The sequence below is a fragment of the Coregonus clupeaformis genome, chromosome 35 (assembly GCF_020615455.1).
Source record: "Coregonus clupeaformis isolate EN_2021a chromosome 35, ASM2061545v1, whole genome shotgun sequence".
In the NCBI taxonomy this organism is placed as follows: domain Eukaryota; kingdom Metazoa; phylum Chordata; class Actinopteri; order Salmoniformes; family Salmonidae; genus Coregonus; species Coregonus clupeaformis.
The window spans coordinates 7,065,173-7,089,961 of record NC_059226.1 but is presented as its reverse complement, the minus strand read 5'-3'; the positions used below and the strand labels follow the sequence as shown (position 1 = coordinate 7,089,961).

General features: G+C 42.9%; 1 protein-coding gene across 3 annotated transcripts in view; it reads left to right on the top strand.

Annotated features, from left to right (window-relative positions):
* Positions 1–24,575, top strand: part of LOC121550221 (E3 ubiquitin-protein ligase TTC3) — a 35,030-nt gene extending 10,455 nt beyond the window's left edge. For 2 of the 3 annotated variants that reach the window (XM_041862379.2, XM_041862380.2), the window contains exons 15-47: positions 628–664; positions 3,592–3,655; positions 5,474–5,564; positions 5,897–6,049; positions 11,274–11,354; positions 11,492–11,601; positions 11,696–11,822; positions 11,937–12,059; positions 12,154–12,255; positions 12,345–12,437; positions 12,527–12,591; positions 12,764–12,900; positions 13,867–14,187; positions 14,400–14,675; positions 14,813–14,859; positions 14,972–15,031; positions 15,822–15,898; positions 15,993–16,148; positions 16,371–17,013; positions 17,107–17,178; positions 17,280–17,429; positions 17,691–17,830; positions 20,260–20,328; positions 20,463–20,559; positions 20,707–20,810; positions 20,926–21,010; positions 21,178–21,279; positions 21,551–21,748; positions 22,159–22,448; positions 22,528–22,654; positions 23,188–23,322; positions 23,528–23,620; positions 23,796–24,575. In XM_041862379.2, the coding sequence (XP_041718313.2) occupies positions 628–664; positions 3,592–3,655; positions 5,474–5,564; positions 5,897–6,049; positions 11,274–11,354; positions 11,492–11,601; positions 11,696–11,822; positions 11,937–12,059; positions 12,154–12,255; positions 12,345–12,437; positions 12,527–12,591; positions 12,764–12,900; positions 13,867–14,187; positions 14,400–14,675; positions 14,813–14,859; positions 14,972–15,031; positions 15,822–15,898; positions 15,993–16,148; positions 16,371–17,013; positions 17,107–17,178; positions 17,280–17,429; positions 17,691–17,830; positions 20,260–20,328; positions 20,463–20,559; positions 20,707–20,810; positions 20,926–21,010; positions 21,178–21,279; positions 21,551–21,748; positions 22,159–22,448; positions 22,528–22,654; positions 23,188–23,322; positions 23,528–23,620; positions 23,796–23,924 (4,554 nt within the window). In that variant the 3' untranslated portion in view covers positions 23,925–24,575. The remainder of the gene's footprint in view (positions 1–627; positions 665–3,591; positions 3,656–5,473; positions 5,565–5,896; positions 6,050–11,273; positions 11,355–11,491; positions 11,602–11,695; positions 11,823–11,936; positions 12,060–12,153; positions 12,256–12,344; positions 12,438–12,526; positions 12,592–12,763; positions 12,901–13,866; positions 14,188–14,399; positions 14,676–14,812; positions 14,860–14,971; positions 15,032–15,821; positions 15,899–15,992; positions 16,149–16,370; positions 17,014–17,106; positions 17,179–17,279; positions 17,430–17,690; positions 17,831–20,259; positions 20,329–20,462; positions 20,560–20,706; positions 20,811–20,925; positions 21,011–21,177; positions 21,280–21,550; positions 21,749–22,158; positions 22,449–22,527; positions 22,655–23,187; positions 23,323–23,527; positions 23,621–23,795) is intronic. The other variant, XM_041862381.2, reaches the window with a different exon arrangement.
* The last annotated feature ends 214 nt before the right edge of the window (positions 24,576–24,789 follow it).

The window sequence follows — 24,789 nt, the reverse complement described above, 5'->3', positions numbered from 1 at the left end:
GCAAATGCTCACTGGCACGCTGTTGAAGTGTGCTCTTCACGGATGAATCCCGGTTTCAACTGTACCAGGCAGATGGCGTTGTGTGGGCGAGTGGTATGCTGACGTCAACGTTGTGAACAGAGTGCCCCATGGTGGGGTTATGGTATTGGCAGGCATAAGCTACGAAAACAATAGCATTTTATCGATGGCAAATTGAATGCACAGAGATACCGTGACGAGATCCTGAGGCCCATTGTCGTGCTATTCATCCGCCGCCATTTCTCATGTTTCAGCATGATAATGCACAGCCCCATGTCGCAAGGATCTGGACACAATTCCTGGAAGCTGAAAATGTCCCAGTTCTTCCATGGCCTGCATATTCACCAGACCTATGTCACCCATTGAGCTTGTTTGGGATGCTCTAGATTGACGTGTTCCAGTTCCCGTCAATATCCAGCAGCTCATATAAAATCCATAGATTAGGATCTAATGAATTTTAAATTCACAGATGTTCCTTATATGAACTGTAACTCAGTAAAATCTTTGAAATTGTTACATATTGCGTTTTTCTATTTTTGTTCAGTCTGTCATCCATGTTTTAGGAATAATTGTTTATTTCTTAATTGTTTTTCATGTCACCAAACACAGGGCTCAGAAGTCAAGGTGGAAAGCCAGACACAACCAGGTAAGAGGTTTTTGGCTACTATTTCTAATTTGCTAGAAATTAACTCTTCTGTTAGGGTTGAAATGCACTGAACAACAATATAAACGCAACATGTAAAGTGCTGGTCCCATGTTTCATGCGCTGAAAAACATCCCAGAAATGTTCCATATGCACAAAAAGCATATTTCTCTCAAATGTTGTGTACAAATTTGTTTAAATCCCAGTCATTGAGCATTTTATCCTTTGTCAAGATAATCCATCCACCTGACATGTATGGCATATCAAGAAGCTGATTAAATAGCATGATCATTACACAGGTGCACCTTGTTCTGGGGACTAAAAGAGGGGGGGCTGCTGAGGAGTATTTGTCTGTAATAAAGCCCTTTTGTGGGGACAAAATCATTGATTGGCTGGGCCTGGCTCCCCAGTGGGTGGGCCTATGCCCTCCCAGGCCCACCCATGTCTGCGCCCCTGCCCAGTCATGTGAAATCCATAGATTAGGGCCAAATTAATTTATTTCAATTGACTGATTTCCTTATATGAACTGTAACTCAGCAAAATCTTTGGAGTTGTTGCGTTTCTTTTTGTTCAGTTTAAATGGAAGCAAATATAGTTTGGCTTTTTTGTTTTTATGCATGTTATGTCTTTTTATGGTGTTGTGGGAACAAGGTTAAATCTATTAGATAGGTGACTCTTGGGAACCACAAGGTCTGAATACCAAGGATTCCAGTATGTCGAGGGAGCTTACTGAAGTTTATCTTAGAATGATTGATAGATGTAATATACTGACTTGGGGTACAAGTTAATACCATCAAAGAAGGGAGTGCCAACTGATGGTTACCAGATGTTGTGGAAGCAATATTACATTTACGTCATTTAGCAGACGCTCTTATCCAGAGCGACTTACAAATTGGTGCATTCACCTTATGATAGCCAGTGGGACAACCACTTTACAAAATTTTTAAACTTTTTATATATATTATTTATAATATATTTATTTAATATATAACATGGACTATAAGAAGATAGATTTTCTTTGTCTAGTAGTTCGGATGACAAGAGGCAAAGCATGTGCCATTTGTTAGACGAACCCGGTACTGTCTCTATTAAATATTTTTGTATTAACTACCCATATAATTGTTTAAGTATACTATTGCATCCTGAATTACTTGACACCAGAGAAACTCATCATAACAATGCATTAAATACAATGCAGATGTTTAGGTTCCTCTAGAGATGCTTTTGATATACAGTACAAGTCAAAAGTTTGGACACACCTACTCACTCAAGGGTTTTTCTTTATTTTTACAATTTTCTACATTGTAGAATAATAGTGAAGACATCAAAACTATGAAATAACACATTAAATCATGTAGTAACCAAAACCAATGTTAAACAAATCAAAAATGTATTTTATATTTGAGGTTCTTCAAATAGCCACCCTTTGCCTTGATGACAGCTTTGCACACTCTTGGCATTCTCTCAACCAGCTTCACCTGGAATGCTTTTCCAACAGTCTTGAAGGAGTTCCCACATATGCTGAGCACTTGTTGGCTGCATTTCCTTCACTCTGCGGTCCAACACATCCCAAACCATCTCAATTGGGTTGAGGTCGGGTGATTGTGGATGCCAGGTCATGTGATGCAGCACTCCATCACTCTCCTTCTTGGTCAAATAGCCTTTACACAGCCTGGAGGTGTGTTGGGTCATTGTCCTGTTGAAAAACAAATGATAGTCCCACTAAGCGCAAACCAGATGTGATGGCGTATCGCTGCAGAATGCTTTGTTAGCCATGCTGGTTAAGTGTGCCTTGAATTCTAAATAAATCAGACAGTGTCACCAGCAAAGCACCATCCCACCACCTCCTCCATGCTTCACGGTGGGAACCACACATGCGGAGATCATCCGTTCACCTACACTGTCTCTCACAAAGACACGGCGGTTGGATCCAAAAATCTCACATTTGGACTCATCAGACTAAAGGACAGATTTCCACTGCTCGTGTTTCTTGGCCTGAGCAAGTCTCTTCTTCTTATTGGTGTCCTTTAGTAGTGGTTTCTTTGCAGCAATTCGACCATGAATGCCTGATTCACGCAGTCTCCTCTGAACAGTTGATGTTGAGATGTGTCTGTTACTTGAACTCTGTGAAGCATTTATTTGGGCTGCAATCTGAGGTGCATTTAACTCTAAGGAACTTGTGCTCTGCAGCAGAGGTAACTCTGGGTCTTCCTTTCCTGTGGCGGTCCTCATGAGAGCCAGTTTCATCATGCCGCCTGATGGTTTTTGTGACTGCACTTGAAGAAACTTTCAAAGTTCTTGAAATGTTCCGTATTGACTGACCTTCATGTCTTAAAGTAATGATGGATTGTTGTTTCTCTTTGCTTATTTGAGCTGTTCTTGCCATAATATGGACTTGGTCTTTTACCAAATAGGGCTATCTTCTGTATACCACCCGTACCTTGTCACAACACAACTGATTGGCTCAAAACGCATTCAGAAGGGAAGAAATTACACAAATTAACTTTTAAGAAGGCACACCTGTTAATTGAAATGCATTCCAGGTGACTACCTCATGAAGCTGGTTGAGAGAATGCCAAGTGTGCAAAGCTGTCATCAAGGCAAAGGGTGGCTATTTGAAGAATCTCAAATATAAAATTTTGATGTCTTCACTATTATTCTACAATGTAAAAAATGAAGAAAACCCTGGAATGAGTATGTGTGTCCAAACTTCTGACTGGTACTGTAAGTCAGTTGCTTATGTCAATACCTAACAAGTTCAGCCAGTTGTTGTCTTGCAGCCTATCATAACCTTCTGGTTGTTTTTGACTTCCTTGAGCTGTCTCTTTAAGAGCACATGCCACCACTTTCTTTGCCAAGTTGCTGGTTTTGCACAGGGAGCATCATGTTTTCTTCTCTGAGTTTTCAGAAGCTAACCCTTTTCTTCCTAGTGAAAGGTGCAGGAAGAGCACATTCGGTGGATAATAATACCAAGGCGCCTAAAGAGACGAAAGGGTGAGTTTTATGTTCAATCTTTTTTCAGGGTTTGTAATACATTAGGCTTACCTCACTGCCAGACCAACAGACCAGGTCTTCTGTTGAGTGGGGAAGAACGATTTATTGCAGTATATTGATCCCAAATGGGCATCTTTGGCGTAAAGCAATGCCGTTCAACTAGTGGTAAAGTTGGTGCATATGAACAGTAGGGTGTTGCACGGTATACCGAAACTTCAGTACTTTTTTGATACTAGAACATAAAATGGTTCGGTACTTCTGTCAGAGGTTGCATGTCATCTACTGATTGAGAGAGGTTTTTAATGTAAAGATATAGCCTAATCCTATTTGTAGTAGAAAGCAATGCGTTAGAAGAGTCAAATGCAACATTCATTTATGGCCAGCTATGTAAACGCTAACATTGATTTTATCCTGCAATAGATGTCGTTCAATTGGTAATATTCGTTTTTGTCTTCTAATGCCTCTTACGGGGAAAGTAATCATGTTACTGAGTTTGGGTAAGCCAAAAGTTAGGTGACCGTTTACAATCGAACAGGTAACTGTAACAGATTACATTTAGAAAGTAACCTACCCAACCCTGACACCACTTATGCTGCACAGAAGTTAACACACTTGAATAGTGCAACACGGGATGTTGAAACTGTTAATTACTCTTGGCAAAATAAATTCCATTACAGGCTAGAACACTTTAAAATGTAAGAAGATACCGCTAGGTTCCAGCTTTGTAGGCTAACTTTCTATGCTAGCTTACAGCTGAAGCTAACATAAATTCAGTACCTTGAATTTTGATAATATGCTAATCATAACTCAAAATATTTCAGATTTCAAAGCTGATTGTCACAACTTTATTCAGTCTCCCCGCCTCCTCCAGATTATCTTTGTTCAAACCTCGAACTGACGGTGTGTGAATGACATCATGGGTCTTAAAGAGAGAGCACACTTTTATAAAAGAGATTGCTTCTTCTATGTAAATATTGTTGATCAGTATAATAGAAGTCCCAGATGGAAGGGAAGCAGATTTGTTTCTCATCTGTAGCCCCATGAAATCAGCCAAAACAAGCTCAATAACTCAATGCATGCACACATTCCTATTGAATATGCTTTCACCTGTATTGTGAATAGTCATATGCTACTTAATTTACCCAGTTTATCAATAGAGATTTGCCATTCAAATGAATGATTACCGTTATGTATTTTGGTTAAAAAAACAGCCAAATAGGTTCATTAATGCATGCATTAAAAAATGTAATGATATTGAACTCAAAAGATCTGTCTGGATCAAGTGCCATTCTGTGACTATGGCTAATAATACGCCTTTTTTTTTTTGCCGGAGTATTGTATCAAGTATCGTGATACCAAACCTGATTTATTTTTTAAATATATGGTGTCGTGACAACACTAATGAACAGTATGATGGCAAATTAAGTGTTTTGGTCCACCCCTGCAGTGGAAAAAGAATGCAGGCTTTATCTGAAGCAATGGATATTTTCTGTTTCACTTCGTAACTGCTTTATTGAACACTACCAAGAATCTGAATCGTTGTTCTTTTTAAAATTGTGTATAGGAAAAGCACGTAAGACACGCGTTAGTTTACATTAGAAGTTTTGTGGGGTGCGTGTGTGTGGTATGTGTGTTCTTGCTAACTTGGTTAATGCTTGACAGTGCTTGTTGAATCATGTTGTACACCAACTGCCTACAGATCTGTGCAAGTAACACTGGAGATATTCAGTCAAGTTTTTTGTACAGTGCCATTGACTACAGTAGGCTACTCAGCGAAAGTTAGCATTTTCAACTCCTAAAAGTTATGTTTCTTTTCAGTGAAATGGCTGATAAAAAGATCAGCAAGCCAGAGCCCAGCGCTTCAGAGAAATCGAAAGGGAAGAGCAGAAACAAGCAGTCAAAGGAAAAGGTAGACACGTCGTGTGGCAATGATCTCATGTTACAGCTCAAACAGAATTTCAGTTGGTTTCACAACGCAAAACAAATGCTGGTGCATTTCCTGCCTTGTATTTCTTGCCATAACTTTTGAACTTTTCCTCCGTACTAATGGCATGCATCTCATTATCAAAATGTACTGTGGCCTCCCCTCCTGCGAGTCTAACCCACCACCTCCCTGGCTCTGAAACATAGTATATTCATCCCATTAAATTGTTTTTTTCTACAGAAGTAGTTTTCACCTACATGTTTGTTTAGAGAACTTTGTGTGTTATTAGTGACTCACTGATATCCCTTCCCACTCAGACGGTATCAGGCAGCTCCAGAGACCCCAGTGTGCGGGATGCACTGGTGTCAGCTGTGCAGGAAGCCCACACGGCCCTGACCGACCAGCGCTGCCGCAATGCAGAGCAGGCCTTCTCCCAGGCCCTTAGCATCCTGGAGACCAGCACACCAAAGGTACAGCACAGAACTGTGTCCCTCTCACAATCAGCCCTCAGTGAAACTATCACAGAGGTGTTGGGCAATTTCAGCTCAAACTGTACTCCACTTCCATCCAATTTTCTTTAGCCTGTGAAATGACTTTCTATCAAATGCAATGGTTGTCAGTGGTAGTTTTAAACTGCCCTTTTATTTTCACCGGATGTTTAATTGGTTCCCAAAATGAGATCATCCTCAGGGCTGCGTTCAGTATGAAAGAAACGTAGTGTAACGTTCAATTAATTGGAAATGATGCAGTTCTGAACTTCCAGTTGAAAAACTAGGAGGGGTTGTGGGTTCAAAATGCACCGCTGCACTTTTAAAGCGGGAATCAGGAGTTGAAACCATAAGAGGTTCCCCGCCCCTGTTTTGGTAAAAAACTGAGGGGTGGGGCTGGAGAAATATAATCACTCAAATTCATAGACAGAGCCAAGGGTGCAAGGAATGACTGTCCAAGATATCCAAATTATAGTTTTAAACATGTTTTAAGGCTATATAGTGCACAGGAGGTTGGTGGTACCTTAATTGTGGAGGATGGGCTCGTGGTAATGGCAGGAGTGGAATGGTATAAAATACTTCAAACACATGGTTTCCATGTATTTGATGACATTCCATGCGCTCTGTTCTGGCCATTATTATGAGCTGTCCCCCCTCAGCAGCGTCCTGTGATAGTGTTTGTTTACGTCTACTTTCTTTACCAATATTGAAGTAAAACAAGGTTATATTTTGTGTTCTGTTGGGGTATGCCAGCTGAACTAAGCTCATGAGGCATTTATAAGTTATATTCTTAAAGAATCAATGGGTACATATAATTTCTAAGTAAAAAAAAAAATGGATGTAGCAATTGCATATATCCCCTTTTTAAATATGTCATTCATTGATGGGATTCGATTTAAGCTGCCCCGGGTTGAACCAGGCTATGGTCGTCACGTGACCGGGCGAAGCCGGAGGAAGGCGCGCCCTGCTCAAATGAAACTATAATCTATGCCGCTTGGTCATATTGTCATCAATACAGCATGGTGAATCGTTCAGAAACATATGTTTGAATTTTCAGACGTTTTCATTGGGAAGGCACATAGTGTCACTTTTGCATGTGAACACTGAATCCTATACAATACCCCACGTGCTTAACCTAAGTCACTTTTGTTTTGAGCCGACTTTGCTGTCGGCCAGAACGGTGCAACCGGCTCACGCCGGGAGGCAGCCCGGTTCCAAATCAAGTGCAATCAACGCTAACCCACTCACTGCTTCAAGCCACACCCTGCCACACCTCAGTCTGTTCAAGAATGTTTTTGGGAAATGTGTCTTTCAGTACAAACTGTTACGCAACATAGCAAACGTTCAATCAAACTGAGCGCACCACAGGTGATGTTGTCATTGGCCCAACAGCATTCAGAAGATACTTTTGGTCATGTAGTGTTTGTGGACACCTGCTCGTCGAACATCTCATTCCAAAATCATGGGCATTAATATGCTGTGGGGACTTGCTTCCATTCAAACACAAGCATTTAGTGAGGTCAGGCACTGATTTAAGCCTGGCTCGGCGTTCCAATTCATCCCAAAGGTGTTAGATGTGGTTGAGGTCAGGGGCTCTGTGCAGGCCAGTCAAGTTCTTCCACACCAATCTCAACAAACCATTTCTGTATGGAACTCCTGCTGAAACAGGAAAGGGCCTTCCCCAAACTGTTGCTACAAAGTTGGAAGCACAGAATCATCTAGAATGTCATTGTATGCTGTAGCGTTAAGATTCATCACTCCAGAGAACGCATTTCCACTGCTCCAGAGTCCAATGGCGGCGAGCTTTACACCACTTGGCATTGCACATAGTGATCTTAGGCTTGTGTGCGGCTGCTCGGCCATGGAAACACATGAAGCTCCAGACAAACCGTTCTTGTGCTGATGTTGCTTCCAGAGGCAGTTTGGAAGTCGGTAGTGCGTGTTGCAACCGAGGACAGACGATTTTTACGCGCTTCAGCACTCGGCGGTCCCGTTCTGTGAGCTTGTGTGGCCTACCACTTCACGGCTGAGCCGTTGTTGCTCCTAGACGTTTCCACTTCACAATAACAGCACTTACAGTTGACCGGGGCAGCTCTAGCAGAGCAGAAATTTGACGAACTGTCACCAGCAAAGCACCCCCACACCATAACACCACCTCCTCCATGCTTTACGGTGGGAAATGCACATGCGGTCATCCGTTCACCAACACTGCATCTCATAAAGACACGGCGGTTGGAACCAAAAATCTCCAATTTGGACTAGAGACCAAAGGACAATTTTCCACCGGTCTAATGTCCATTGCTCGTGTTTCTTGGCCCAAGCAAGTCTCTTCTTATTGGTGTCCTTTAGTAGTGGTTTCTTTGCAGCAATTTGATCATGAAGGCCTGATTCACACAGTCTCCTCTGAACAGTTGATGTTGAGATGTGTCTGTTACTTGAACTCTGTGAAGCATTTATTTGGGCTGCAATTTTGAGGCTGGTAACTCTAATGAACTTATCCTCTGCAGCAGAGGTAACTCTGAGTCTTCCATTCCTGTGGCGGTCCTCCATAAGAGCCAGTTTCATCATAGCGGTTGATCGTTTTTGCGACTGCACTTGAAGTAACTTTAAAAGTTCTTGAAATGTTCTGTATTGACTGACCTTTATGTCTTAAAGTAATGATGGACTGTCATTTCTCTTTGCTTATTTGAGCTGTTCTTGCCAAAATATGGACTTCGTATTTTACCAAATAGGGCTATCTTCTGTATACCCCCCTACCTTGTAACAACACAACTGATTGGCTCAAACGCATTAAGAAGGGAAGAAATTCCACAAATTAACTTTTATGAAGGCACACCTGTTAATTGAAATGCATTCCAGGTGACTACCTCATGAAGCTGGTTGAGAGAATGCCAAGTGTGCAAAGCTGTCATCAAGGCAAAGGGTGGCTATTTGAAGAATCTCAAATATAAAAAATATTTTGATTTGTTTAACACTTTTTTTGGTTACTACATGATTCCATATGTGTTATTTCATAGTTTTGATATCTTCACTTATTCTACAATGTAGAAAATAATAAAAATAAAGAAAAACCCTTGAATGAGTAGTTGTTCTAAAACGATTGATATGCAATAGGAAGGGTGCAGCATAACAACTGGGGTGTATTCATTACAGAAACCATTTACAGTGGAGCAAAACGAGAGTTTCTGTTGGACAAATTCAGGTAGGTCATAATTGGCAGAATGAATACGCCCCTGGGCTTTGTTTTCGAGCAAAACCATTTAGGACAGTTGACTTGCTCATGCGAGACACCCACTCACTTGCTAGACCTCATTCAGATGTGGAGGAGAAGCCATGGTGAGCATTCTGTGAAGCTGAGTTTTGTTGTTGTTGCCACAACAAAGTCTTGACAATTTAGATGGCTAACCAACGCAATTTAGCTAGCTTGCAAGCATGTTTGCTTATATTTGCTAGCTTGCCAACCAGTAGCCTAGGCAGCTTCTTCCTTAACTAGCTTTAACCCCCTAAGATTGATGTCCACCCCCGTGGAAATCTAATTAGCATTTCTTTTTAAATCCCCATTTAAAAATCTGTCAGTTTAAGCTACATCTGTCTTTTTTGCATTGGATGCGTCTCATTCCTCCGCCTATGTCGCACTTCCGCATCTGCGGTGAAAGGTGACAGAGCTAGAGCGGTTTTTGTCAGACCATGAGATATCCCGAAAAGCCGTCTTCTCACAAAATCATCTGTAGCGTCCGAACCGTTTGGGCTACACTAATCTGTGCAAAGGTGAGACTATCACGAACATGTACATGTCGGTTGGTTTGCTCTAGGACGCCCACAGGCCTCACAAGACTAGTTTGAAGGTCCCCCGGTACCAGTTGAAAATAATAAGTATATATGGAGACTGTTTAATGGCAAAAATATGGGGTTAAAAAATATAAAAAAATGTTTCCTGATCTTTCTCTCAGATATAGGAGAGACCCTTCAGAACAAACTTCCTTCTGATATTTTTTTGGGACAATCTGTTCCATGTAGTGAATCTGTTATTCAATGAGTTTGTATGGGCTAATAGCAGTAAGACCAAGTACGTTTTCATCAAATAATTGTTGATATTTTTTGATACTTCAAGGGGTCTTAATAGAAAATCAATGATCCTTTGTATGACTTTCTTAAAACAATTCCATTTAGCTTAGTAGAACCGCCCCCGGTTTAGACAAGGCTTAGACTGATGGGTTTTAATGGCGAGCTGCCGAAAAAACACGTGTACTGTCTTAATAAAACACAATTTTCTGATTTTCTGACAATTTATGATGTTGCCACACCCTTGGCTGAACGCGGTGTGCAACATCTTAAGTTGTCTGAAAATGGTGGTGGAAATTGTTTTATGAAGATGGTACAGAGGAAAATTATGCCTTTGCAGCCTGAATGGAGGATGCTTTATGTACGAGCTGGTCCACGGGGACACTAATGTATTATCGGGAATGCACATCAATCCTAGACGATCGTGCAGATCTAGCGGCCACTATCGGCTGCCTAGGCTAGCCAACCAGGTGACATTGCCTGATTCAAATACTGTATCGGTTGCATTAGCAAGTTGACTCTACCTGCCCCAATGCATAATGCCAACTGTAAAATTTGGTGGAGGAGGAATAATGGTCTGGGGCTCTTTTTCATGGTTCGGGCTAGGCCCCTTAGTTCCAGTGAAGGGAACTCTTAACGCTACAGCATACAATGACATTCTAGACGATTCTGTGCTTCCAACTTTGTGGCAACAGTTTGGGGAAGGCCCTTTCCTATTTCAGCATGACAATGCCCCCCGTGCACAAAGCGAGGTCCATACAGAAATGGTTTGTCGAGATTGGTATGGAAGAACTTGACTGGCCTGCACAGAGCCCTGACCTCAACCCCATCAAACATCTTTGGGATGAATTGGAACGCCGACTGCGAGCCAGGCCTAATCGCCCAACATCAGTGCCTAACCTCACTAATGCTCTTGTGGCTGAAATGGAAGCAAGTCCCCGCAGCAATGTTCCAACATCTAGTGGAATGCCTTCCCAGAAGAGTGGAGGCTGTTATAGCAGCACAGGGGGGACCAATTCCATATTAATGCCAATGATTTTGGAATGAGATGTTCGAGCAGGTGTCCATATAATGTTGGTCATGTAGTGTAGCTTTTGTCTAAGGTAGCTAACAGCTAATTAACTATTTTTTTTCTCCTCTCCAGGAACTTGGCCTCTGTGCTCTTGACCAAGTTGTGCTGATTTATGGCCATGCCTCAGCACTCATAGAGATTGGTCAACCTGAGGTAAGAAACATTCTGTGTAATAGCTAGCTATGAAGGGAGGCTAACGTTACTGTGCTTTTCAAGTGTGTTTTTGATATGGTCTGCAAATAAAATGTGCACTCAGTTAGGCTTTGTACTAATGGGTTTTTCCTATTTAGGAACTTGCTGAAGCTCAAAGAGACTTTGAAAAGATCAAAACCTTTGAAGAGAGGAAGTTTCAGTGTCTGGTTTTTTACGGCATTGGAAAGGCGTATCAGAAGGAGAACCGGTAGATACGAATGGAATAATGCTTATAGATCACTCTGAAATTAGCTGCACATCACTGGGTATACTGACAAATGTTTTTTCCTTCACCCCTGTAGATTTCCACTTGCTCTGGAACAGTTTTCTGATTCTATGCAAATGGTTAAGAAAAAGATAACACCTGGTAAACTGACCTGGCCCACCACAAAAGTTATTGTTGAGGAAACTAAGCCGGGCTATTTCAAGGTACGTTTTCATTGATCTCGTATGGGTCAACTCAACTGTTGAAATGAGGCAGGAAATGTGTCATTGCTTGCTGTCATTTAGATTTTGTTCTGTTTTATTTTAACCCTGAACCAGGAGCTGCTAGAGGAATCCATAGAGATGTGCAAATTTCCACCTAAACCAGATGCCATTTGTCTGCATCAGAATTGCCACGGACATTCCAAAATAGAAATCTACTTCACAGATCCAGATTTTAAGGTAAATGTCAAATGTGTTAAACCTAAGTTGTCTCCATGAAAGTCAAAGACCTAACATGTTCACTAAGCACTCAAACGGCTGTCTTTACTCATAGGGTTTCATTCGGATGGTTTGCTGCCAAAGCTGCAAAGTTGAGTACCATATCAGCTGTTGGAAGAAGTTGAAAGCAACAGCATTCTCTGATAAGAATGAAAAGGTAACACCTATTTACAACGTTAAAGTGCACACCATTTTATTTTAGGTCACTCTTGCCACTGGTATACTCATGTCTGTTTTTACCCACAGGATTTCCTGCAGGAAATGTGCTTTACTCCAGACTGTTTGGGTAGAATCTGTCATATTAAAATCTATGGTTCAACAGGGCTTGTCAAATGTGAGGTAAGGAATTTCTTTAAAGTTGGCACGTTATTAAATGTCATTGCCAATTTGGAGAACACTCTAATGAATGTATTATTCTGTGTCTTTAGTTTGAAGCATCTATTGAGAAACTTGTGGGTACAGCAACATTGAGAGTAAATCAGAAATGTACAAGGTGAGTTGACCCAATATTTTTGTACTCAAGTTTCTCTGAATGTCCATACCCAAATCATTTTATCAGACTGCACACTGAACAGACTGAACACGATTTGTATGTCAAGCACATCTTATTACACCATCACAATTGTTTCTGTAGGTTTTCAATGTTTTTCATTTTTGTTTGCCAGTCTCAAGAAGTTGAAATCCAAAGAGGATCGTAAACTCAGGCGGAAGCAACATAGGCAAGATGCTTCTTTGTCTACGCAAGACAAGAATGATCAGATACCTTTGGAGAACGGGGAGACAATTGTCGTTGGACAGAAGGGTACAGACATCTTACATTTATTATATTCCACCAGATGTACATTCAACATGTTCCTTTCCAAAGGAACCTGTTTCAATGACCTCACCCTTAAAGAATGTAAGGGTGTGACTACAACACTGAACATAAATATATATGTAATGTGTTGGTCCTATGTTTTAATGAGCTGAAATAAAAGATCCCAGAAATGTTCCACATGCCCAAAATCTTATTTCTCTCAAATTTTGTGCACAAATTTGTTTACTTCCCTGTTAGTGAAGCTGATTAAACAGCATGCTCATTACACAGGTGCACCCTGTGCTGGGGACAAAAGACCATGCTAAACTGTGCAGTTTTATCACCCAACACCATGCCACAGATGTCTCAAGTTTTAAGGGAGCTTGCAATTGGCATGCTGACTGCAGGAATGTCCACCAGAGCTGTTGCCAGAGAATTGAATGTTCATTTCTCTACCATAAGCTGCCTCCAACGTTGTTTTAGAGAATTTGGCTGTACGTCCAACCGGGCTCACAACCACAGACCATGTGTAACCACGCCAGCCCAGGACCTCCACATCCGGCTTCTTCAGCTGCGGGATGGTCTGAGACCAGCCACCCGGACAGCTGATGAAACTGAGGAATATTTATGTCTGTAATAAAGACCATTTGTGGGGAAAAACATATTCTGATTGGCTGGGCCTGGCTCCCAAGTAGGTGGGTCTATGCTACCCATGACTGCGCCCCTGCCCAGTCATGTGAAATGCATAGATTAGGGCCTAATGAATTTATTTCAATTGACTGATTTCCTTATGAACTGTAACTCTGTAAAATCGTTTATTTTTGTTCAGTATAAATGCATGATGCAATCCACATCACTGTTACATTCCAAACGCTGTCCTGACCACACCACAGCTTCTCTTAGTCACATTATCCTCAGTTCCTAACTGAGGAAACACCCTTCTGTTCCTAACTGTTGAACACCCTTCTCCAGCTTCATCCCCCACCTGGCTAGCTTACGGGGACCGTGTTCTGCTTCAGATCAGTGAGAGTAAAGACCTATTCAGGGACGAGAGCCACAACATCTCTGTCCTGATGGAGAACCTTAAGCCATGGATGGACCTAGACCGGATCAAGGGGAATGAGCTGGGCACGTCGTACGCTGGGAGGCAGCCGGAGACGCTGGGGGACGTTGTAGCGCTTCTCCTGGAAAGGAAGAACCGGGTGTGGGCCCGCGTATTTATCCATAGCCTGAGCGGCTGCCTGGACACCAGCCCCAAGCTGCACAACTGGGCCCACCAACTGAACAGCGCAGGTCAGCACACATTACATTTTTCCTGTTAATCAGGACTTCAACTTATGTATTGAAGGGCAATGCCAACCTTCCAGCTGCATACCTGTGTACCCTCTCACCACTAGATTACTGGTTATATTCAAGTACTCAGCAGCAACACAAATGTGCATGGCTTTATGTGCCATCTTGGCTCATTTCACCTTTCCTCTTCCCTCCCCTGATGTTCTCCCCAGGTCTGAATTCAGCTGGACTGTTCATTGACCGCTATGCAGACCACCTGGAGCAGCTCGACCTCGCTCCTTTGCTAAATTTTGCCCCCCTGCAGGACATGCTCATAGAGAAGTTTGGGACTATGCCTGAGTTTTTTAGCAGCCAAGGGTTGACTCTAACGGAGTACCTAAAGCAGGCCCCTCCCCAGGAAATGAGGCTGTTTATCTGGACTCTGGAGGAGCACAGAGACCAGTACACCACCTGCCACACTGTGCTGGATTACTATTTTGAAATAATGGGTAAGCGTTTCGACCCGCACACATTCCTTACCAGGGGAAAGGTGCCCTTGAAGCTACAATTTGAGTACGTTTTGCTGCTGTTGTGTTTTGGTTCCTGTTTCCAGCCATATTAACTTAACTGTTTCCACCTCTTTCAGATGGGGATTGTTTAGTGATTAAAAAGACAGGGATTGAAAATGAAATTGTAAGTATTGATTATTGGATGCCACACTTTTTTTAAGCCAACTTTGTCTTTTAGTGTTGCGTTTGAACTAAGGCATAATATACAAATAATCGAAACCCTCATTTCATTTCAGAATTCCCCTATTAAGACTAGGAACAGAAACCGCAAAAAGAAGCAGAAGGAGCCAAAGGGGGTGAGCGTTATGACTTAGGCTGCTGTTACACGATGCAACTTGCATGCAATTTTAGTTGCTTGCAACGGAATTGCTTCTTTATTGCTTCGTGAAACACCCCCCTGCAACTTGGTTGCATCTAGTTGTAACTTCACATTTTTGCAACTAGTTGCAAGCAACAGCTAATTAAAACAAACACTTTTGTCACATGATCCATTCGAAGGTTCGGAATTCCGACCCAGTTGTCATGTCAACACAGCTGTCAGTGCTGTGCAGCACAACCCGTGATCAGGGTTGACAGAACAGAGACTGGCACAACAGGAGATGTATACAAATTATTGTACATGGTTTAGCAGTCAATAAGTGTAATTTTGAAGTGAACCCAAACCTCTCCCTAACCAGTTTCAACTGAAATTGTCCACCATGAACTGTGCTAGCTAGCTTAGTTCGTTGCTAACTTGGTTAGCTGTTGTACAGGCTGCATTTCTTCTATATCCTTGCTGTTAGAATAACCAAACAGTTGGATAAACAACTCATTTGTGAAACCATGATGTAATGCAGCAGATCACATGGGGTGAGTTTAGAATTCTCAAAATAGCAGCTTCAATTTGATTGGATGTTGGATGCAATTTTAATTGTGTTTGAGTTGCTTCATGTAACAGCAAAGTTGTTTTGAGATGTCACTTGCAACCTTTAACTAAAATTGCATGAAAATTGCTTTGTGTAACTCCAGCCTTAAACCTAGAGAAATGTAGGCAATTGTGTGTTTTCTGGACATCAATCTAATTGTATTTTATTTTCTGTTTCTTAGTCGGTTATTGTGCTGTCGGGAATGAGAGGTGGTACCTCAAGAGAGGAGGACGAAGAGGATTTTTTAGACGACTCTTTGTAAGTTGTCTATTCTGTAGAACACTGTCTTCATTAAGTCTGCCCATTGACAACCCCCAGCTTGTTCTCACCAGCTCATCATTTTTCTTGGCAGAATGTTCTTTGACTCCAGTGACCCATTCAGCATTCCCGATCATCTTCGAAATCAGGTGGCAGAGTTTGAGGGACAGTACAACAATGGCAGCCGCAGTAGCCACTACAATAGAATATTGGACAACAACCCCGACCCGACTAAGGAGAGTTTGTACGAGTAAGTGCCTCTGGTATTTATCCTTTGGGTATTGGACAACAGGGTCTTGGTCTGCTATAAATGTGTGTGTTATAACCTGTATCAATGACTCATGAGGATGCACAAGTCCAAGCAATGACCTGAAGGATTGGTTGTGTTTTCATTGTGTATTCAGATATCATGCTGATCCATATGTGTATGGACTCTGGCTCCTATAACCTGTAAGTCTGTCTTTCCTCCCAGCTACTTTGCCCAGATCCTGGAGGAGTACGGTCCCCTAGGGGCCCAGGACCCCTTGCTGGTGGGTGAGCTGAACAACTTCCCCTCTGACGCCCAGCAGAAGATCCAGGAGGCAGGCGGCCTTGAGCCCTTCCTTCTCGAGTCGCTGCGCTTCGTCAGGACTGACAACCTCCTGGGCCTCATGAAGCACGCTGTGTCACTGCAGGATGCCAACACTCACAGAATGGACGATCTGGACTTCATAGGGGATATCCCCAATGGACTCTCTCTAAACCCTTCTGCTATGGAGTTCCTCCCAAACTCTCATGACTCTGGACCTAGGGATTATGATGAAGAGCCTTTTGCCAACATTCATGTGCAGCCTAACCTGGTTGAAGTCTGTGGCTATCTTCAAGGGATGCCCACTCTCCCCAGCCCGTATATTTTCCCTGCCTTTGGCTCTCAAGCTGCCCCACCTGCCAACGGAATAGCAGGTGCCATTGAAACTCTGAGAGCGGAGGACAAGTCATATAATAACCATGATCCGGATAACCTTGAGGATTTTGACCTTGATATTAGAGACGTGGATGAACAGGGATTGTTGGAGGCTGTTTATGCTCCCGTTCGCGGTGCCAAGGCACCTGGAAAGACTACAGTGGAAGTACAGGTGGGGAATTGTCCTCACTTCATTTTGAAGGTTTCTAAGATCACCGATCACAAGGCCAAGTGTAATGTCTAGTGTTTTTTTCTTCTTGTATAGGTATTAACTTGTGACACCTTGAGTGAAGTGGCTGTTAACACAGAGCCTTATGAGCCTTTTGAAGGGAATAATGTGAGTTTTGAATACCTAATAAGCCTTTATCTTTGCACCTAATACATTATTGTACTCTATCAAATTGAGCTTTTGATATTATGCCGTTTTCCACGCTCCAGGGAGACATGAACAAGAAAGAGAAGAGTAATGCAGAGTTTGAACAGCAGATCCAGCAAATGGTGCAGGATTACGGCGCTGTGAAGCAAAGACGCCAAAAGGAGATATCTGCCCTAGAAGGAGAGCAAGAGGAAATCAACCATTCAATACAGGTAGGGAAGGGTTTCTCCAAAACTGGTGTCTGGAAGGCTCGGGGTGAAGTTTCCCTAGGTAGAGATCTAGTATCAGCTTCCCCAATCCTAACCTTAACCATTAGTGGGGTAATGTAAAACTGACCCAAGATCAGTGTCTATGGGCAACACTTCACCCTACTTCTGTCTGGAAGAAGGGAGTTGAAACAATGTGCTGTTTTAGTGTGGGCGGAAGACCTCCATGATGTTTTGCCCAGTGACTGAAAGTGTTTTGTGTTCCAGGTCACCCATAAAGAGCTGGGCTTGTTCCAGCAGAAGCTGGAGGAGGAGGTGAAGAAGGACCAACAGGAGAAGAAAGATAATCAGGAAATACTGAAGGCCTTAAAGACTGAGATAAAGGAGCTGGCGGAGTCACAGGAGAGGTATGGCCGAGGCTGTCTAGCCCTGCCCTGTAAATATCCAAATGGGCACCATGGGTGAACATCAAAGGGACCTTTTAACATGATCGACATTCGAGTCATTGATAGATGCACATTTGGTTGCGTCTATATATAGTACCAGTCAAAAGTTTTGGGACACCTACACATTCAAGGGTTTTTCTTTATTTGTACTATTTGTTACATTGTAGAATAATAGTGAAGACATCAAAATTATGAAATAACACATCATGGAATCATGTAGTAACCAAAAAAGTGTTAAACAAAAAATGCAGAACTTGTTTTTGCTTTGTCATTGGGTATTGTGTGTAGATTGATGAGGGAAAAAACAATTTAATCAATTTTTAGAATAAGGCTGTAACGTAACAAAATGTGGAAAAAGTCAAGGGGTCTGAATACTTCCCAAATGCACTAAAATAAAGGGAGCAAACTAAAATAAAGATGATCATTAATTTAGCTAATATTTCCCCAGCCTAATTGTTATTAAATATCCAAATGGAGATTCGGTGAAAACCAAAATCTGACATTGATTGATTTAGCTAGACGAGCGACCGTAGTAAATTCGTTTTTACTTTCAATATTCGGAGTTCGCTCGTCAATAGCTCTCCGACGGAAGGTCCTAGGATGATGGTGGTGATATATCTAGAATCAGATGATGGTAGAGAGAAAGGTACAACCTTTGTTTTTACCGATGGTCGAACTGTTCCCGCAACAGAGCCGAAAAGGAGGCGATATGCTGATTTCTGGAGCTCAGGTGGTTTAGGGACCTTCATAAAAGTGCAATATCGGTGATTGCGTGTAAGCAAGAAATATACACTACCAGTCAAAAGTTTGGACACACCTACTCATTGATGGGTTTTTCTTTATTTGTACTATTTGTTACATTGTAGAATAATAGTGAAGACATCAAAATTATGAAATAACACATCATGGAATCATGTAGTAACCAAAAAAGTGTTAAACAAATCAAAATATATTTTATATTTGAGATTCTTCAAATAGCCGCTCTTTGCCTTGATGACAGCTTTGCACACTCTTGGCATTCTCTCAACCAGCTTCACCTGGAATGCTTTTCCAACAGTCTTGAAGGAGTTCCCACATTTTGAGCACTTTTTGGCTGCTTTTCCTTCACTCTGCCGTCCGACTCATCCCAAACCATCTCAATTGGGTTGAGGTGGGGGGATTGTGGAGGCCAGGTCATCTGATGCAGCACTCCATCACTCTCCTTCGTGGTCAAATAGCCCTTACACAGTCTGGAGGTGTGTTGGGTCATTGTCCTGTTGAAAAACTAATGATAAGACCAAACTAGATGGGATGGCGTATCGCTGCAGAATGCTGTGGTAGCCATGCTGGTTAAGTGTGCCTTGAATTCTAAATAAATCATAGTGTCACCAGCAAAGCACCCCCACACCATAATACCACCTCCTCCATGCTTTGCGGTGGGGACTACACATGCAGAGATAATCCGTTCACCACACCGCGTCTCACAAAGACACGGCAGTTTGAACCAAAAATCTCAAATTTGGACATTTCCACCGGTCTAATGTCCATTGCTCATGTTTCCTGGCCGAAGCAGGTCTCCTCTTCTTATTGGTGACCTTTAGTAGCGGTTTCTTTGCAGCAATCTGACCATGAACGCCTGATTCATACAGTCTCCTCTGAACAGTTGATGTTGAGATGTGTCTGTTACTTGAACTCTGTGAAGCATTTATTTGGGCTGCAATTTCTGAGGCTGGTAACTCTAATGAACTTATTCTCTGCAGCAGAGTTAACTCTGGGTCTTCCAGTCCTGTGGCGGTCCTCATGAGAGCCAGTTTCATCATAGCGCTTTATGGTTTTTGCGACTGCACTTGAAACTTTTTCAAAGTTCTTGAAATGTTGCGTATTGACTGACCTTCATGTCTTAAAGTAATGATGGACTGTCGTTTCTCTTTGCTTATTTGAGCTGTTCTTGCCAAAATATGGACTTAGCCCTATTTGGTAAAATACCATCTTCTGTATACCCCCCTACTTTGTCACAACACAACTGATTGGCTCAAATGCATTAAGAAGGAAAGAAATTCCACAAATTAACTTTAAGAAGGTACACCTGTTAATTGAAATGCATTCCAGGTGACTACCTCATGAAGCTGGTTGAGAGAATGCCAAGCGTATGCAAAGCTGTCATCAAGGCAAAGGGTGACTACTTAGAAGAATTTCAACTATAAAATATACTTTTTTTTACCACTTTTTGGGTTACTACATGATTCCTTATGTGTTATTTCATAGTTTTGGTGTCTTATCTATTATTCTACAATGTAAAAAAAACCTTGAATGGGTAAGGGTGTCCAAACTTTTGACTGGTAGTGTAGGTGTGAGTGACAAATAAACTTTGATTCAATTTTTTTGGTTCATTTTGTTTTTATCTTCCACAGCATTTCTAAGAACATCCACGAGAAGAACAAGGAGTATGAGACACAGCTGAATAATTTCCTGGTGCTGAGGCATGTTATGTTTTTAAACACACAGCAGCATCACAACACCTGCAGTGGTTTCACATGCATCCTAATGAGTGGCATTAACTCTTCTGAGCATTGTGCTGCTGGTGTGCTAAATGTGCAGTGATTCTTTCCCACAGTAACCAGTCAGCTGCTGAGAAGATGAGCCTGGAGGATGAGATCAAGCGGTGCAGAGACCTGTGTGCCAAGGCAACTAGGAGGTCTCGGGGAGCAGAGGTATGTGGGTTGAATGTGTATGTTGAGATACTTGCATGTTTCTCAGAATTCTTAGGCAGAGGTGTCTGTTAGCGTGGGTAGTGAGTGTTTCTCATACCATTGGTGCGCTAACATTCTTTCCCAACTGACTGACTTCCTGTTCCCTAGCTGTCTAAATTGGAGAACCGGCGTAGCCGCGGACTGCGCTGCCTCTACAGGTCTCTGTCTGATGCCAGGGCCATCCTGGCCAAACTCAAGGAAGTGGCTCCCAGGTAGGTGTTGGTAACACTAACCACAGGGCAGACTGAGGCCCCATAGATTCAATTGCATGCTGTCACCAGAACCAGTTTAGCAGTTTCAATATCTTATCTCATTCATCCTCCTCAGATTCCCTTCCCAAATTCTCCAGTCAGCCACAGATGCTTGGATAGCATGTGTTCAAGAAGCAGAGGAGAAAATCCACTCAACTGAGGTACAAAAGAACAATACTAACAAACACTGATTCAACTATTGGGATGCCATTTCCAATGTGACTATTACAAAAGACCTTGGACCAGAAATTGGACATAAGGTGCACAGGCTTTTGTGAGGGCTGGTCCGGGTGTGTGTGTGTGACAGCTTTGTTGTCCTCCTCCACAGGCACAGTACCAGGATCAGATAGAACAGGTGAAGAGGGGGACCAGGCTGTGCACTCTGCCCCCAGTTGCAGTCCCCAGCGCCCCCCGGCCCCCACCTGTACCGGTAAGATGCAGCATAACCGGGCCTACTTTAAGTTTAGCAAAGGTTTACATTTGCTGATGTCTTTATTTTGTTGTCCATTCTGACGAAAATGGCATGTTAGTTAGCTCAGCATCCTATGTCATGGGTTTATTTAATACAATTGTAAGAGGGCTATTCTGACCTAGCGACTTGCTTTGAAACGGCATTGGCTATTCTCAGCCTATACCTTGAAGTTGTTTGTCAAATGAGTGAGGCCTGTGTGTGGTGTGACCCCCCCCCCTGCTTCTCCCAGATCTGCTCTGTCCCAGAGGAAGACCCATCCCTGGTACCCCTCTGCCTCCCCTACCCCGTCCCCTCCATTGGCCCTCCCCCGGGCCTGAGCTTTCCCCTAGTGGCGCCAGGCTTGAGATACAGTGCAGGCTTCACACAGCAGGCAGAACATGTTCTGGGGCTCCACTTCCCCATCAGAGGGTCCCTGGGGCCAGAGCAGGTAGCTAGCTAGAGGAGGCAGAGCAGCTCTGTCAAGGAAGGGGAGAGATGTTGCTTTTATCTGGGGCAGGCCACAATCTATTCAATGTTGCTTGAAAAAGACTTAGAGAGCTAGCTAGGAACAGCACAAACCTTAACATGTTCTGGGGCTCCACTTCCCCATCAGAGGGTCCCTGGGGCCAGAGCAACACCAGGGTTTTGGGTTCGATTCCCACGGAGGGCCAGTATAAAAAAAAAAATGTATTCACTAACTGTAAGTCGCTCTGGATAAGAGCGTCTGCTAAATGACTAAAATGTAAATGTAAAATGTTAACTTTCTATATTATATGTCAGTTTGTCAAGGTGTTTCGGAACATTTCCGTCGTATTCTCTGTCAAGTTGTCTTATTAACCGGCTCCCACTCTATCTCAGATGCTGTTCCCACCCCAGGTTCACCAGCAGCTCCCTTGCCACCCAGTGCACATAAGAGTCCCCCTCTATGGTCACCTGGGGTTGCCTAGAGCCCCTCTGGCCCCAGCCATGGCTCAGAATGTTGCACTGCCCTCCAGTATGGCTGGAGCTCCAACTAGTGCTACCACTAACCATCCTATCACGAGGCCACCTCAGCAGAACCAGGCTTCCAGGCCACAGGCCCCACAGCCCACAAATGTGTACGATAGAATCGTAGACCGGCTCAGCGTCATGTTCCCTCACTATAGCAGGTAACAGACACGCGCACACACAAATGGGTATGATGGGTGTATGAGCGCTCTAGTATTCAATACTGGTTTGACATTTCAGGCCTGTGCTGTCCAAGTTCATTGGGGAGATGCGCACGGCCAACAGAGGCTGCCTGAACTCCCTGTCCTACCAGGAGGTCATCAACAGAGTGGCCCAGCTTATCCTGGACCACCAGGACTCCACCAGGGTAAGAGCCCCAAAGTAACCTGCACCAAGGACTAGGACCATACTACACCTGTTGGCAAATGTCTTCATACTTGCTCTAGATCTGTGTCCCCTCTATCAGGGATGATCTTTATCAAGATGTACGTGGTCCTCTGTAGCTCAGCTGGTAGAGCACGGCGCTTGTAACGCCAAGGTAGTGGGTTCGATCCCCGGGACCACCCATACACAAAAATGTATGCCCGCATGACTGTAAGTCGCTTTGGATAAAAGCGTCTGCTAAATGGCATATTATTATTATTATTATCATACATTTACATTTACATTTTAGTCATTTAGCAGACGCTCTTATCCAGAGCGACTTACATTATTAAAAAAAAAAATAATAATCATACTGGCCCCCCGTGGGAACTACAAGGGATCTCAATCCAAGTATCTTGAATGGTAGCGTCAATTGAAAATGGATGATGTCCTCATTCACATTTACTCCTAGGTTAGAATATGCCCACAACTGTTGGCTTCCATATGAACTGTAACACCTGTGGTGTGTGTGTCCAGGAGCAGCTGAGCAGTGCAGGTAGAGGTGACACTGCTGGGACCCCTTCGCGCTCCGACTCACCAGGCTCCGTCCACTCCACCGGACCCCACGTCTGGAAGAGCGTGGGTGCCCAAGGACACTCCAAGTCGAAGGCGGTGAGTTCAGCTCGCACTTCACACATTGACTCAGTCACACACAGTAATCACAGCAGGGCTCGACGCTCCTGGTCAGACAATAACATGAATGTACAGATGCAGAAGAGGTCAAACTCAAGTCGAAGCCTAAATATAGTGTATTAATGGTAGGGTTTGCTGTTGTGTACTACAATACTTTTGATTGGTGTATGTGCATCTTGTACAGTTGAACATGGAGGATCCCTGTATCATCTGCCATGATGACATGTCCCAGGAGGACTTGTGTGTGCTGGAGTGCAGACATAGCTTCCACACAGAGGTAAGGCCACTTCCATCACACCCATAAGTAGTCTGCAACTGAGTTTGCCCAGCGCTTTCGTCTATGGCCCTGTGGTTATTTAGGGCTAGTAGGACACAGGAACTGGGAATTCCTGTTCTTTCACTCGGGATTGGTTTGATGGTCAGTCTAATTTCCTCTCCCCTTCTCTCTCTAGTGTATTAAGTCGTGGCTGAAGGAGCAGAGCACCTGTCCCACCTGCAGAGAGCATGCTCTCCTGCCCGAGGACTTCCCTCTGCTGCCCGGCAGAATACGCAGGGGCCACACGCCTGCTGCCTTCTCTTAAACACCCCCAGCTACCTACCCTGAACCCCTAACCCTCCCCTATGTCCAATACCTAAACTCCAAACACAAATTGTTTCCCATTATATGGTCAACTGCTCCATTCTATAATAAAGGCTTCTGTCAAATGTGCATGTGAAGAGAAATAAATTGGACCAAAGTAGTGTGATTAACCAGTTATCCATCTGGCTCCCTACTATGATTATATATTCTATTGGTTTATACTGTATCATGCAAGGAATGTTTTAGCTTTTTTATTTAGCTTCTATCGTATGTGCCATTATAATGCTGAAGTGTGTAGACATCCATGTTTGCCTTAGACAATGTTTGACTGTTAAATCTGTTCATAAGCATTCATCACAGCGCTGTTGTCATTAGACACATTCTTCTGTAAGGAATTGTTTAGTTGGTCGCAATTATTATAATTTTTTTTTACATTAAGTTTGGTTATGGGTTCAGCTAATTCTTAAGTCTTAAGGCTCTTGTGCCTGGTGTAATAAAGTTTGATTGGCAGTTACTTTGTGTGAAGCTGTTTGAAAAGTTGGAACTGGAGGATAGAAAACCAACTTTGTCACTGCAATTTTAAAAACATTTGCCAAATGTTTGTATGATTCATTTTAAGATAACTATTTTAATTAAAATATCTGGCAGACTTGTTGATTTCAAATGTTATGCTGTTTGTAGTTGGAAGCAGTCAGTCATGGCCTGAAGGATTTTCCTGAGAAAACAACTGCTGTCTCATCTGTTGCAATGTCAAGTCTTCCCTTTTCCCTAAGATCTGTTTTAACCAAACTCATGGCTTTCAGTTTGATTGTGAAGTTTGTTTTTAACGAGACCCCTACAACTGTTCCCTACCAGATAAAAAGCAT